The sequence below is a fragment of the Pseudorca crassidens genome, chromosome 15 (genome assembly GCF_039906515.1).
Source record: "Pseudorca crassidens isolate mPseCra1 chromosome 15, mPseCra1.hap1, whole genome shotgun sequence".
In the NCBI taxonomy this organism is placed as follows: Eukaryota; Metazoa; Chordata; class Mammalia; order Artiodactyla; family Delphinidae; genus Pseudorca; species Pseudorca crassidens.
In genome coordinates, this window is record NC_090310.1 from 25,995,877 (window position 1) to 26,010,543 (window position 14,667).

The following is a 14,667-nucleotide window of genomic DNA, read 5'->3' on the forward strand; positions in this document are numbered from 1 at the left end:
CTTCCCGAGGGAGCAGCTGACTTGACGGGTGAGAGCCTGAGACCCCAAGGGGCCGGTGGCCTGACCTCCGCTTCTGTCTCATCTCTTGCCCACTGCCTCCACCAGTGCTCAGGCTTTCACCCTGGCGGTGAGACTACAAGCCAGGGTCTCCCCTGCTTCTCCACCTGCCTGGATGGAGAAATTAGGTGGTGCCTGCCCAGCGTCTTCAATTTACAGCAAGGCAGGAAAAGGGAAGCTCTGTTTGGCCTCAGGGTCCAGAAGCCATGCTCTGTGGATGTTACTGAGCTGCCATGAATAAAGAGTTCACTGCGATCTCCTTTGGGGACCCGTGGATATTCAACAGCAGCCAGAAGCCTGAGAAGGTGGAGGCATGACTGGCAGCCTGATACTAACCCCTAATAAACATCAGGACTGGAAAAGAGAAAGGCCTGTTGCATCACCTTCAAACCAGCTGCCTGTCTGCTCTAACTGTGACATGCAGGAATGTAAAGATTTGAAAATAAGAAGTTGGGAATGGAAATGCTCCTTCTCTAACCCCATTTTAAAATAACCCTTTTTAAATCATTGGTGTTTTTTTCAAATATCTTAAATAGAACAAAACTCGTCATACCTGGACTTTGTAGGTCCCTGGTTTTGCTTTAAAACAGAATGATCCCTGAGCATCCATCTCCACGGTGACCAAAGACTTGTCCTTGTCTTGAGAGGACAGGACAACTTTGTATTTACTCATCTGCTTGATAGTGTCGGGGAAGCGAATGATTGATATCTGGCCACAGACACTGAACCTGCAACAAGGGGACCGTTCATTCCAGCATGAGAACTCAATTATCACAGGAAAGGTGCTTAGCAACCCAAACTATGCATCCCTCTTTCAGCCCTCGTCCCTAAGACTAGTATGATCTTAATGAAGAGACAGGAATGTAGCCAAAATGACTCCAGTTTTAAAAGCAACCTTTAGAAAGAAGATTGGACCTCTTTCTGCATAAGGAAAAGGCAGAGCGAGGGCCCGGGGCAGGGCTGTTTGTATGTTCTGGGTGACATCTGGCCATCTCCCACTGCAGAGGGAAGTTTCAAACAATCTGTGGATGATAAAAATGCTTCAGATAATTGGGTCGTGGATGGTGGAGCAGCCTCGAACTGAGAATGTGGACTAGTCCTTAAAAGCAAGAGCTGGGCTTCCCTAGTGGCGCAGTGGTTGAGAGTCCGCCTGCCGATGCAGGGGACACGGGTCCGTGCCCCGGTCCGGGAAGATCCCACATGCCGCGGAGCTGCTAGGCCTGTGAGCCTGGCCGCTGAGCCTGTGCGTCTGGAGCCTGTGCTCTGCAATGGGAGAGGCCACAACAGTGAGAGGTCCGCGTACGGCAAAAAAAATAAAAAATAAAAAAAAGCAAGAGCTGTAAGCTGCCTATGAAAGTGTGGTATTACCCAGGGGATAAAACAAGGCAGGGTTATCAAAGACGCCTTCCTTGCCTGTGATTATATATAATGCACAGATAAAAGCAATCTGAGAGATCTGACTAGTAAAGGTAATTAAGTTAAACAAAAATGCAGAGCTAAAACTGAACTCTAGGAGCTAGGAGCCACAGAAGCAACTTATAAGTGAAAAGCCCTATTAAGGTAATGGCTCAGACTGGAGACTGCAATGAGCAGTGTGTAAAGTGCTACAAGGCACACCTCCAGAAGCACATGAAAGGCACATCTGCTCACTAATAAACACCAACGAAGTCCGGCGTCTGTGGAGTGACCGTCTTCATTTTTAGACAGTTGGTGCGTTTAAGTGTAATAATGTCCCACAGCTGGAGGCCACAATCGCTTCTTCAACTGCCTAAAGATAATATTTTCTAATCTTAAAGAGAATCACTTTAGATAAAAAATCAGTTGTGCCTTTTGACAGAAGGAGAATAAAAAATGCCGGATTTAGCGCTGGATAATTATGGGGTGCACTAAATGCTGGCACACCCACTATGCTGCAAAGAAAAAACAGCAGAAGGAACAAGAAGGCGGTGGTACGCTGTGTGTGTGAAGTCTGGGAGCGAAGGAGAGCACAGCTGTCTCCCTAAAGGGATGTGACCAGCCTGGCCATGGGGGCTCAGGCTGGACAGTGAGGGGCAAGACGCCACAGCCCACAGGCCAAGTCACACCAGCCACCTGTTTCGGGAGAGACCGTGAGCTAAGATGGTTTTCACACTTTTAAAGGGGAAAAAAAAAAATCAAAAGATTATTTCATGACATAATAAACGACATGCTACTATGACGTCAGTGTCCACACATAAAGTTTTCCTGGAACACAGCCAAGCCCGTTCATTTATGAACTGTCTGTAGCGGGTTTCGTCACAGAGACCTTATCAGCCCATGAAGTCTGAAATATTTATTCTCTGGTCCTTGACAAAGTGTGCCAGCCCCTGATCTAGATTCAAAGGTTTGCCTTTTGGTTCCCTACTGTGTACTATCAGAAAAAATGGATAGGAAGGGACTACTGACGGAATTATTCTCAAGGACCTTCCATATTCCCTTCATTTGTGCCCATGTCGGGGGGCAAGTCCCCTTATTCATTCCAAGTTGAACCTCTTTGCCTAACTTTTAAATATTTTAACCATACAATCAGTTTTAGCTCGTACTCTCAATTAAAGATAAGTGTCCAATTACCCTAAACCTCAAATATATATTGTTTTAGTTTAGAAAAAGAACTAAAAAGCCAGTAAGACAATGTTTTGTTATACTGAAGCTCTTAAAAATTGATGTGTCAATAAATTATTTCATCAGGATTTAATATATTAATGAAGAGAAATCAGTAATTTTGGTGCATCGTAAGACAACTATATTCTCGTTGCCATTTAGACAGAAGCCAGAGTTTGATTTTCAAATAAATTAGCAAATATTTTTTTTAAAAGGGAAAAACAGAAAGAGTAAGAAATATCAATGAATTAAAAGGCAAACGGACCAAAAGGAAAATGATGAATTTTTCCAATTATGCTCAACAAATGTTGTTTCTCTTTCTTTGACCCAAATATTCCACTTTAAAGAAGAAAATAAATATAAAATTAAATTATGTTTCCTTATCTCCATGAATGGCACCTCCTCAATCTACCCTGATGCTCAAATAGGAAACCTGGGCTCTGATGCACAAAGCCTCCACATCACTCATCGAATCCACCGACGTCTCCTCCTTCCCCCACCAGCAGGGTCCCAGGTCCCACCGGTCACCAGCTCCTCCAGACAACTGTCACACCTCCCATCTACGCCCTCCACTTATACTCGGGCTTTCCTCCAATCCACTCTTCACACAGCAGTTGGGAGAAAAAAAAGACAAAAGAACCCCAAAACTTTCCAAAATGCCCTGATCCACACGGCTCCCTTGATGAAAACTCATCAATTGTTTCCCACTTCACTTGGGGAGAAGCCCATCCCCACAAGATGGCTACAAGGCCACGTGGCCCTCCAGCCTCACCATCGCCCCCAGCCACGCTGGCTGTCCCCACCCCGACCCCAGAGCTCCTCTGTCCCCTCCAGGCCCTGGCACACGCTGTCCCCTCTGCCTGCCAAGCCCTCCACTCGGCTACCTTTCGGTCCTCCCAAAGGTCTCGGCTTCCACAGCGCCCCACCTAAACGAAGTCCCCTCGGAGTCCCCGAGCTCTTCCTGCACACCCACCCCAACTTACCGTCACTGACTCCTCGTCTTCAGTCTGCCTCCTGGACCCCTGCCTTTGTGACGTTAGCCTGGTTCCCTGTACACACCCAGCACTTATCATGGTGGCTCACCTGGAGTCGCTGCTCAGAACTGTTTATGAGGGAAGCAAGGAGAACTGCAGCCCAGGAGTCACTTCCTGAGGCTCCACCACGGCACACACGGCAGCAGGCTCCACGGGTGCTCTGCTTCCTCACCTGCCTTTCAACACTGAACCCCGGACCCGGACCCCCCGCCTGCCTACAGACAATGGTCACCTCCTCAGCGACCAAGCCAATAAAGCATGCCTTCAGGGCTCAGCTCCTGGACCTCCGAGACCGTCGGGAGGTCACACCTAAACCCCCGCCCCAGGTTCTCCTAAGGCCACCCCTCGAAGGCTGACATTCTATTTCCGGTCCACTGATCCACTTCTACCTGCTCTTACACATTCGAGGTTCTGGCTGCCACCTGCGGCCGGCCGAGTCTTCCCGATTTACAATCTATCCAAGCACGTGGTGGAGAGCGCCACCTAGTGGGCCTATGGACCGCCACGGCCAAAACTGAAGCTTCATCCCCAACAGGCTCCTCTCCCCGTCCACAGCCATCCTGCCTCTCAGGCTGGGAACCCTGAGACATCTTCCCGATCTGTCCCTGACTTCCCCATAAGACAGGCCCTCGTCAACTCTGCTTTCAGGCCTCCCGCACCCTCTCCTGTCCCCTTCGAGGCCTTCCCCGCAGCCGTGGCACCACAGTGTCTCACTGAAGACAAAAATCTAACCACGTTACCTCCGTGCTCACACCGTTCACCGGTCCCTTGACTTTTCTCCCTGGTGGAGAAAATCCCCGTCTTCCAACAGGGAGTGAGGAGCCCCTCTGACATCTGCCCCCTTCATCCACCCAGCACTTTACACTCCAGCAACACCAAGTGCTATGCCCCCATCTGCACCGCGCTGCTCTGAGAGGCCTCTCTCCACGCAGACCCTGCTCACCAATCCCCACCCCGTTAAGTTACTGTTTAGTGAGCACCTATTGCCAAGGAGGGATAGCAGCCTCCCCATTCTATAGGTGACACACGGATAAGAGAAAGACCCAAACTCTGACTCCAAGGCCAGGGTTCTCTGCACTAGGCACTGTCACTACTTGGTAAAACTACAGGAATTCAACCACAGGATATCCCCTCACAACTCACAATAAGTACAAAGTGGGAAGAACTGTGACAACGACCCGAAGCATCTTACAGCAAACGTTCTTAACCAACTACATTATCTTCCAGTGAAGCCAAGGCAGGCCTCACAGATGTGAAGTCAGGCGTAACAGATCTTCTCCTAACTTGAACCCATTTTAACTTTGGAGCAAGATGACTTTCTTGAAGCAGCTAACAGTTAAGCACCTTCAGTTTATAACACTTAGCTCTGATCTTTCTAAAGAAGCCAGCCTGAGTTTCTCCATAGGTGTCTGAGACTGGATGTGGACCCTTGGCAGAAACGCACGGTCAGATAGAAGGTGGTCTTGTCCTCCGCTGGCCGCCAACGTAAGCACCAGCGCTTCCAGGCCCCGCACGCCCGCCTTACCCTGTGGCGATGATGTCAGCCAGCTGAGGCGTGTTGGGTGCGATTTTGATTGAGACGGTTTCAAAGTAGAGGTGCTCCTTCTGGGCGTGGATGGTGTACGTCCCGGTTGTTATGTTCTCCAGACGGAACGAGCCATCGGCTTTTGTTTTGACTGTAAAACAAAAACAGGCCAACAAAGGATGAGACAAAAACAACTGTGTAGCCCTCATCTACACAGGGATACTCGAGACCAAAAGCTGGCATGTTTTCATAGAGTCGTTAAGATTTTCTTTCCTTTCCATTCCTCTCTGTGAGCAAAACCCAGCCCAGACAAACAGGCCAGGGCCCAACGTGTCTGCCCACCTTTGATCTGGTTGTTCAGGGTGACCACCGCGTCTGGGACACCCTCTCCTTCAGGTCCGTTCAAGACCCTCCCAGTGACAGAGAATCCCATGACGTGGAACACAGGCTAGAAGATGAAGAACAGGGAGGAGGCTGTCATGTGCTTGAGCTGCAGAAGTCCCCCTCATGCCCCTCACGCCACCACTCAGCACCCCTGCCTACGCTGCCTTCTCCTGGTGCCCCATGCCAGCCAGCTCCCTCCCAGCTCACCCACCCGCAGCCCCTTCCCACGTCTTGTCTTCCGCTTGGTTTATGTGTCTGGGTCCTCCTCACTTGTGAGGGCCAGGGCTTGGCTCTCTGCACTCAGCTGGGCTCCAGCCACCCTGATCTTGGGTTCCTGCATGCTTTCCCCACGAGGGGCTTTCACACCAGCTGCTCCCTCAGCCTGGATCTCCTCCCACACCTGCAGAGGACTGGGGAGAGGCCGCCCCTTCTCGTCCTTCAGGTTTAGCTCAAACTGTCACCACCTCTGAGATGCTCTAACTACCCTTTCTCAGGAGCCCCTGCCTCACGCCCCAGCCAGTTACTGTCCATCACACTAACCTACTTTCTAGGCTTCAGCAAAAACCTCCCCAATATCTGGTATGTCCTTGTTTGATTTCTTCTAGTTTGTCTACCTCCCACTAGAATGTGAGCTTCATGAAGATAGGGACCTGTTCTGACTCAGTCACCTGCTACACAGTAGGCACTCAACAAATGACTCCTGAATGAATGGATGGATGCATGCATGCACACATATATGCAAGAGCATTTGAGCTCTAAGAAAATAAAATGGCTTCCTCTTTAGTCAGGTAGCTCTTCTCCTTTTTTTTTTTTTTTTTTTTTTTGTGGTACACAGGCCTCTCACCGCTGTAGCCTCTCCCGCTGCGGAGCACAGGCTCCGGATGCGCAGGCTCAGCGGCCATGGCTCACAGGCCCAGCCGCTCTGCGGCATGTGGGATCCTCCCGGACCGGGGCACGAACCCGTGTCCCCTGCATCGGCAGGCGGACTCTCAACCACTGCGCCACCAGGGAAGCCCAGGTAGCTCTTCTTCATCCTTCTAAAAAGGCGTGGTTAACCCACCTATTAAATTATATATTCACTCAACAAGCACTTTTATTAGGCACCTACCACGTACCTGGCACTAAATCACGTGTTAGGAATACAGTAAGGAATAAGACTCAACGGTCCCGACCTCATACAGCTTACAAGCCACTCCCTGAAATTCCATTCATGTCTGTTTAAAACCTTGCATTTGGTTGTGATCTGGGAAATGTCTTTCCCCACTCACCTGCCCCCATCCTTCTGTGCAAGCCCCTTGAAGCACGAAGGACTTGACCTTCACCCTTCCATCCCCCCTCCAGGGCACAGTGCTACAGTCAAATGCTTTACTGAATCTTAAAAGGCAGAGTGAGAACCCCACTGAGAATGTGACCTAAAAGCTAGCTCCCACCAGTTTAAGCTACTTTAACACAGTACTTTCTAATGTAACATTAAAATAAAACGATTAAATTTAATTTTTTCAATAACTGTAACACTGGGTGGTCCACTTATGAAAGACTGCTGTTTTCTTTGGGGATCTGCTCTATCTAGCAAATTTTCTACAGTAACCATTTTCTACGTCTGTAATTAAAGATAGAACTATGATGAAAAACACATTTACCATCTATTTTAGGGCCTGTATCACCCCATCCATCACCCCACCTGTCATTCCACTGTGGGCTCTATCAGCTCTCACCTATTCAACTGGTCCCTCACTTCCACCTTGCCCCCTGCAGACTCTTCTCAACATGGCAGCTGGAGGGGACACACCTCTTCTTCTGCTCAGAACCTTTCAGTGGTGCCAACTGTTACCCAGAATGGCCCACCAGGACCTGCACAACCTACCCGACCATCTCTCTGACACTCTCTCCTCTTCCTCCCTTCTTCACTTGCTCCATTCCAGCCACCCTGGCCTTTCTGGGGTTCCCTAAACCTTCTGGCCACACTCCTGCCTCAGGACCTTTGCACCTGCCATTCCCTGTCTTAAACACTCTTCCCACAGATGTAAGTACAGTTCGTTGCCTCTTCCCCTTCAGGTTGTTACTCAAAAGTCACCTTCACCCTAAGGCCTTCCCAAGAACAACCTATGAGACCTCAACCCTATCTTAACCTTGAAACTATATAATCTCCTTTCTTGCTTTATGTTTCTAAAGAACAAAGACTTTCTCATATACTTTCTTATTTACTTATTTGTAAGTATATTGTCTCTTTCTGCCATTAGAACATGAATTCCACAAAAACAGGAACTTTTGCCTCTTTGGGTCACTGCTATATGCCCAGCGCTAGAATAGTACCTAAAATATATGTCATTGACACTTGGTAAATATATTTCATTGAATGAAGTAGATGTAAATAGGGCTCTGATTCTCTAAGATAAAGACATTATGTAAAAAAAAAAAAAGACATTATGTGAGAGAGGTGAAGGATCTAGTGGATCCCAGAATGAAGTGGAAGAGAGTACAACATTCTGTTTTTTCCAACAGTACTTCTAGATAAACTGATTTTTTTTAACACATTTGCAACACCTGTGCCCAGGGATGGGAACTCCAATAGAGAGGCCTTACCTCAATTTTCAGGCTGTCATGTTCCACTGTAAAGTCAAGTCTAGAAGGAGCAACGTCAAAGGTAATCCTCTCCCCTCTATAGAATGGAATCTGGAAGAAAAAGTCGGTTAATTACCAAGAGCCAATAACATGATTCAACCATCAATATTAACACTCAATCCAGCAGCCCACAAATAACTAGGGGTTCAAAGCAGGCAAAGAGACACTATTAATCATAACTGTTTCAGATTTGTGCAAGAGAAAGACTTGCACTATTCCCAGCTGTTACTGAGGGGACAGTTACATCTTCAGTAACTGATAAATAAAATGTTTATGGAACTGCAGGCCAACCATTCAGTCCTTTGATATCCAAATGGCACTGACTTTTCCCGTTGATATGTGTCCCAAACATAAACAGAACGGAAGTCGGCTTCACTCACCACAGTATAGCCTCCACTCGGCAACGAAGAGAAGGAGAAGGAGCCATCTTCTTTGGAGACCGTGTGGCACAAATACACCAGACTCTCGTCTTGGGGTTGGAATCCAGGCACTGGGGAGATGTTGCAGCCCAGGACATCCTAGGCCAGGAGAAAAAACTCAAAATGACTTCCTTTTCCACTTACATGTTCTGATTATTATCAAATAGCCATGCTTTAAAAATACTTGTAGGGGCTTCCCTGGTGGCCCAGTGGTTGAGAATCTGTCTGCCAATGCAGGTGACACGGGTTTGAGCCCTGGTCTGGGAAGATCCCACATGCCACGGAGCAACTGGGCCCGTGAGCCACAATTACTGAGCCTGCGCATCTGGAGCCTGTGCTCTGCAACAAGAGAGGCCGCGATAGTGAGAGGCCCGCGCATCGCGATGAAGAGTGGCCCCCACTTGCCACAACTAGAGAAAGCCCTCGCACAGAAACGAAGACCCAACACAGCCATAAATAAATAAATTAATTTAAAAAAATACTTGTATAAGTTTTATTTCACAAAATATATGTTTCTGAAACCTAGGACAGAGCAGAGGACATAGTAGATTATAAAATCTTTACATTCAAGTTTGAAAAGTTAAAAATGGTCACCATCCTCCAGGTAAGAAACCGGAGTGGCCCAAGTTCACACAGCTGGTCAGCGGCAGAGCTGGGATTTGTCTGAACTTGGGTCTGTTTGATTTCAAAGCCAGTGCACTTTCCACTGAATTCCACTGCCTCCCAGTGCAGACATTCAATTTCTTGTGAGTCAACAGAGAAACACAAGGTTCTTAAATGCTGAAACTATAAATCAAACTTGACCTGCATTTTATTTTTTATTTAATTTTTTTTAAATTGAAGTATAGTTGGTTTACAATGTTGAGTTAGTTTCTGGTGTACAGCAAAGTGATTCAGTTACACATATATATATTCTTTTTCAGATTCTTTCACCATTATAGCTTATTACAAGATATTGAATATAGTGCCCTGTGCTACACAGTAGAACCTTGCTGTTTATCTATTTTATATGTAGTGGTGTGTTTATCTGTTAATCCCAAGCTCCTAATTTATCCCTCCCCACCTCCCGCTTTCCCCTTTGGTAACCGTACGTTTGTCTTCTAGTCTGAAACTGACCTGCATTTGAAACCGTGTATTCTTAGTCTGTGATCCCCCGTGCCCCCAGCCCTGCCCACAATCTCTCTTGTTCTTCACTCTTCTTTGCTTACCTCTTTGGTTACTAAAGAAGAGAAGAGAAGAAACTTCACCCCTTTCATGGGTTCCCCGTCACTGCGGACAGAGCCAGACACGTTGTAGCCAGCCACTATGAGGGGGCCCGCGGCATTGGCGTTGGAGGTCGTTACTCGTACAGTGGTGCTCGCCTACAAGAGAAGATGTCAACTTCCAAAAGAATAAACACAAAGTGTTTAACAACACGAGGACATGCTGACACTAAAATATTAACTGGGGGGAAGCAACATACAAAATTGCATAGTAGTACCATAACAACTGTTATGGTGTAGTACCATAACAACTGTTATGGTACCATAACAACTGTTATGGTAGCACCATAACAACTGTTTTTTAATTCGCAAAATGAAGTGAAGGGAACTGTGGCAAAATGGAGATGATGGTGATTTCGTCTAGATGGTAACAATTTACCTCTTTTACAGTTTTCCACCTTCCAGATTTTCCACTTCCGCTCCTTTATGCTTTTCTGTATGTTCCAATTTTTTTAATGAACATGCTTTATTTTTTTCCATGTTTAATGGTATGTATGTGTGTATTTTTAAGCTCTTTGTCAAAGTATAATTTACATGGGGAACACTGCACACAGTCTCAGCGTCCAGCACAGTGATTTTCCCAAACTCACCATGCATCCAACACCCAGACACAGAACAGAACCAGCACCCTAGAAGCTCCCCTCATGCTCATTTCCAGTCACTACTCCCCCAAACGGCAGCCATTATCCTGACTTTTAACAGCCTGCTTTACTTTAAAACACAATTTTACATGAATAAACTCAAATTCCTTTATGTATAAAATTAACAGACAATGCAAACCTTAAAATGTATTCTATTTATAATGTGTAAGCTATGGAGTTTCAAATGAAACATTTTTCAATGTTGCCCAGAAGAGAAAAATCCTGAAAACAAAGTCATAAAAAGAATACAGACTTATCTAGGTGTGAAACTATATCATCAATTATAAATGAGTAAAACTTACAAGGTAAAAACTGAAATATTGATGCTTCTTTAGCAAAAAAAGGAGACGCAGCCTCAAAACTAATATAAAAACTAAGCCTGTCAAAATGTTCTTTAAGTCTTAACTTCAATTTGTTTCTTCACAGTTATTACAGAACCTCGCTTAGTATTTTTCTTCCTTTTTTGATCTTTTGTTATAAACTATTTCAGTCAAACAAAAAATAGATATAGGGATCTATACCAAAGAACACCTATATAAGTTCCAACCAGCTAAAGAATAAAAGAGAAGAAACACAATTCTAGACCCTTGCAGATGCCCACGTCCCCTTCCTCCCTCCCTCTACAAACATCAGTACCATAATAAATATACTGTTTGCCATTCCCACTCACGTCTTTACAATTTTCTACATGTGAATGTATCCATAAGTGGTATTATCATAAGTGTTTTTAATGACTATATAAATGGTATCATATTTCCTTATCCTTCAGCAATTTGCCTTTTCCCTTCAACTTTATGCTTTTAAGCACAGTCATATTGATATGCATAGCTCTGGTTCATTCATTATTGCTGACATACAGAATTCTGCTGTGTGATGAAACCACAATCCATTCTCCTCTTAATGGACATTTAGGTTGTTTATAGTATTCTGTTACTACAAACAAAGCTGCAATAAACATTCTTATACATTCTCCTTGGGCACATGTACAAGAGTTTCTAAATTGTTAAGTATATTTATAGATTGCTATTACAGACTAAAAAAAGAACAATAAAATAATCTCATCGGGTCCTTCTGGTGTTGACTTGGCTTAAAATAGCTACAGTTAATAACAGACCAATTTCACAGCAGGATGACAATGTTGTTACCTAAAACTGAAACCAATATAAGCAACATCTGCTACATGGAGGGAGTTTTCCTGTATAAGTACCACCAAACTAATCAGCAGCACCATTGTTTTTTTCCATCGACTTCTAGAAGAACCATAAAATCATTTCATACCTAGAATTGAAAACCTCTACATTTGTCCCCAAACCAGCACACTGTTGGCATGGCCATCGGCATAACTGAAATAAATGCTCACCTCTTTCAATGGCCAGGTTGGATGAGTTGCAAGGATTTCATAATCTCCAGGAAGAACTTTAAAAAACGCAAACCTGAGAAATACAAAATACCACTTCACTTTCTGCCAACAACTCGAGCACTTATAATTTTAGGACAACTACTGGAAGCATAAGAAAATAATGTTTGAGTTATCACGAACTTGCCCTTAGCCAGTTAAATGAGCATAAATGAAATTCAATCCTTCGCTGTACAAATCCTCATCAGACAACCCTTATTGGGCACTGGCTGTGTGCAAGGAGAGGGGTTCGTGTGCTAATGGGAAGGAAGGCTCATGCTTCCCTTAACCCCAGAAATTTCTGGCCTAAAAACCAGTCCCTGTGGTTCACCAAGGATCAGTCACAGAACATTCAAGTGTGTGTTGACAGAGTGAGAGGCATGAACAGGAGAGAAGGGAAGCATCCAAAGCAGAAGAAGTGGGAATGGACGAGAGGTGGATAAAGAACAGAGGACAGACCCAATAAGCTGAGACGGACGCTTACACAAGATGACACTAAGCATTAGGGGAGGGCAGGTGAAAATGAGCTTGACTCCTACCCCAGAGTTTATTAAGACCTGTTATCAGACACGAATAGAAGCCAATCTGGGTTCTTGCACAAAGCAACTGTGATGAAACCAGAAGCTGACAAAGATTATTCTAGCAGCTGTGAACACACCAAGACCAGAGTGGGATGAGCTGAGGATGGAAGCACCACTACCAGGATTCTGACACATTTAGCCCTTTAGATTTGCAAAGCATCAGACCATGAAAGGGCTAATTCCAGCAATATGAACTCCAAAAATTTCATGCAATTTCTTCTTCTGTGGTGGTATTTTATTACATCCAATGTTGCCTGTAATAACTGGATAGAGCTTGGAAATCAATTTGCTACAAAAGAGTTGACACTGCCACTGGATTTTGGCCTGGGTAAGATTCAGCCTCTACCTCACGTTCATAGCATCCCGGTTCTGCACGTTACTGTCAGTTTAGTTAGCGCACAGGAAAGAGATCTGGAAAGTGATTTGGAAAGTTCAAGTCACTTTTCCCAGCACGGTCAGCAGCAAATTACTGAAACTAGAAAAAATGCAAGTCCCACATTCAACCCCCTCCTCTGATCCTCTACAGATCAGGGGAGGGGGTTGGAGAGGCATCAATAAGTATTTTTCAAAACTGAAATATAATTTCAACAATCATCATTTAAAAATTGGATGATGTACTTGACAGACTCATTACAAACTTCTATTCTGCAGTTTAGTCATATTTGTGTATTGAAGTAGTCAGTGGTGATTTGCATGCTTCCAACATTATCAGGTGGAACTATTCTGATATTAATCTTGGCATATCTATTAACATTTACAACTCAACGATATAAATCCATTACATAAATGCTTTAAATATGACTCAGCAAGGTTAATTAAATAGTCATTAGTTCCAACTACAAAATGACTGTGACGTAATAGTGATAAAATGATTTTTTTTTTTTTGCGGTACACGGGCCTCTCACTGCTGCAGCCTCTCCCGTCGCGGAGCACAGGCTCTGGACGCGCTCTGGACGCGCAGGCTCAGCAGCCATGGCTCACGGGCCCAGCCGCTCCGCGGCATGTGGGATCTTCCCGGACCAGGGTACGAACCCGTGTCCCCTGCATCGGCAGGCGGACTCTCAACCACTGCGCCACCAGGGAAGCCCGATAAAATGATTTTTAAAAATTGTAATTGAGCTAATCTGTATTGAGCTAAGTTCTTAAGCACATATTCTATGCCAGACAGTTTGAAACGATAATATCGTAATTTAATCTTCTCAATAACCTTAAGAGGTAGGTTCCATGATTATCCTCATTTATAAATGAGGAAACCAAGGCACAGAGGCGTTAAGTAACTTGCTCCGGGGCAGACAGCTAGCAAATGGGGGAACCAGGATTCAAACCCAGGCTGTCGGGCTCCAGAGCCAGTCCCAACCAGTAAATGAAGGGCTACCATGTGCCAGGCCCTGCAGCAGATGCTTTATTTATCTCATATTTAATCATTGCATCAACGCTAGATGTAATGGGTCAAATGACTTCCATTTTACAGATGAGGAACTTGAGGCCCTGAGGGGCAGGAACCCGACTGAAGTTAAGAGGCCGAAACAGGATTTGAACGCAGGTCTCCCTAAATCCAAAGCTCCCCCCACATCAGGGCCCGGCTCTAGCCTCGGGGCAGGGCGTAACATGCATGACTCACTTTCCGCCAGGCTGTGTGACTGTGGACTGGATCTTTGCTTCTGTGCCTGTGTTTCTCAGAGACACCTGAACTCCTGCGGGCCCCAGGGGCTGCCCTTTGCTGAGAACCTGCCGTGGAGACGGAGGAGTTAGGAGCCACCCAGCAGCAACATCCTCCTCCCAGCCGCACGGTCCATCCTGCTCCCCACACGAAGCCCATGACCTTCTTTGGGTCAAGTTTCCTTGGAAAAGATGGTAGAGATTGTGGATACCCTTCCCAGGGAGGCTTGGGGACAGGGAGAGGGAACAACAACAGTAAAATGACACTTTGTTTCATTGGCTCTAAGACACCTTCAATTAAAGATGCACAATTATTTTACAAACCACTGCGAAAGAATAAATACCCAGGGTCCCCATCTCTAACAAGAAACCCACACAAAAAGCCGAGACCAAAGGCCCTCACTCTCAGGGTCAAGGGAAAGGAGAATAAACCCACCATGAAGAAAAGGAAGGCAATAAATATGCACA

At 45.6% G+C, this 14,667-nt stretch overlaps 1 protein-coding gene across 1 annotated transcript in view; it reads right to left on the reverse strand.

Annotated features, from left to right (window-relative positions):
* The window catches only part of LOC137207102 (BOS complex subunit NOMO1), a 52,618-nt gene that overhangs the window by 29,457 nt on the left and 8,494 nt on the right, over nucleotides 1–14,667 (reverse strand). The window contains exons 5-12 of the mRNA XM_067706538.1: nucleotides 14,162–14,268; nucleotides 11,924–11,996; nucleotides 9,869–10,021; nucleotides 8,622–8,759; nucleotides 8,203–8,292; nucleotides 5,578–5,683; nucleotides 5,236–5,386; nucleotides 611–785 (exon numbers count right to left, since the gene is read on the reverse strand). Coding sequence (XP_067562639.1) covers nucleotides 611–785; nucleotides 5,236–5,386; nucleotides 5,578–5,683; nucleotides 8,203–8,292; nucleotides 8,622–8,759; nucleotides 9,869–10,021; nucleotides 11,924–11,996; nucleotides 14,162–14,268 — 993 coding nt within the window. The remainder of the gene's footprint in view (nucleotides 1–610; nucleotides 786–5,235; nucleotides 5,387–5,577; nucleotides 5,684–8,202; nucleotides 8,293–8,621; nucleotides 8,760–9,868; nucleotides 10,022–11,923; nucleotides 11,997–14,161; nucleotides 14,269–14,667) is intronic.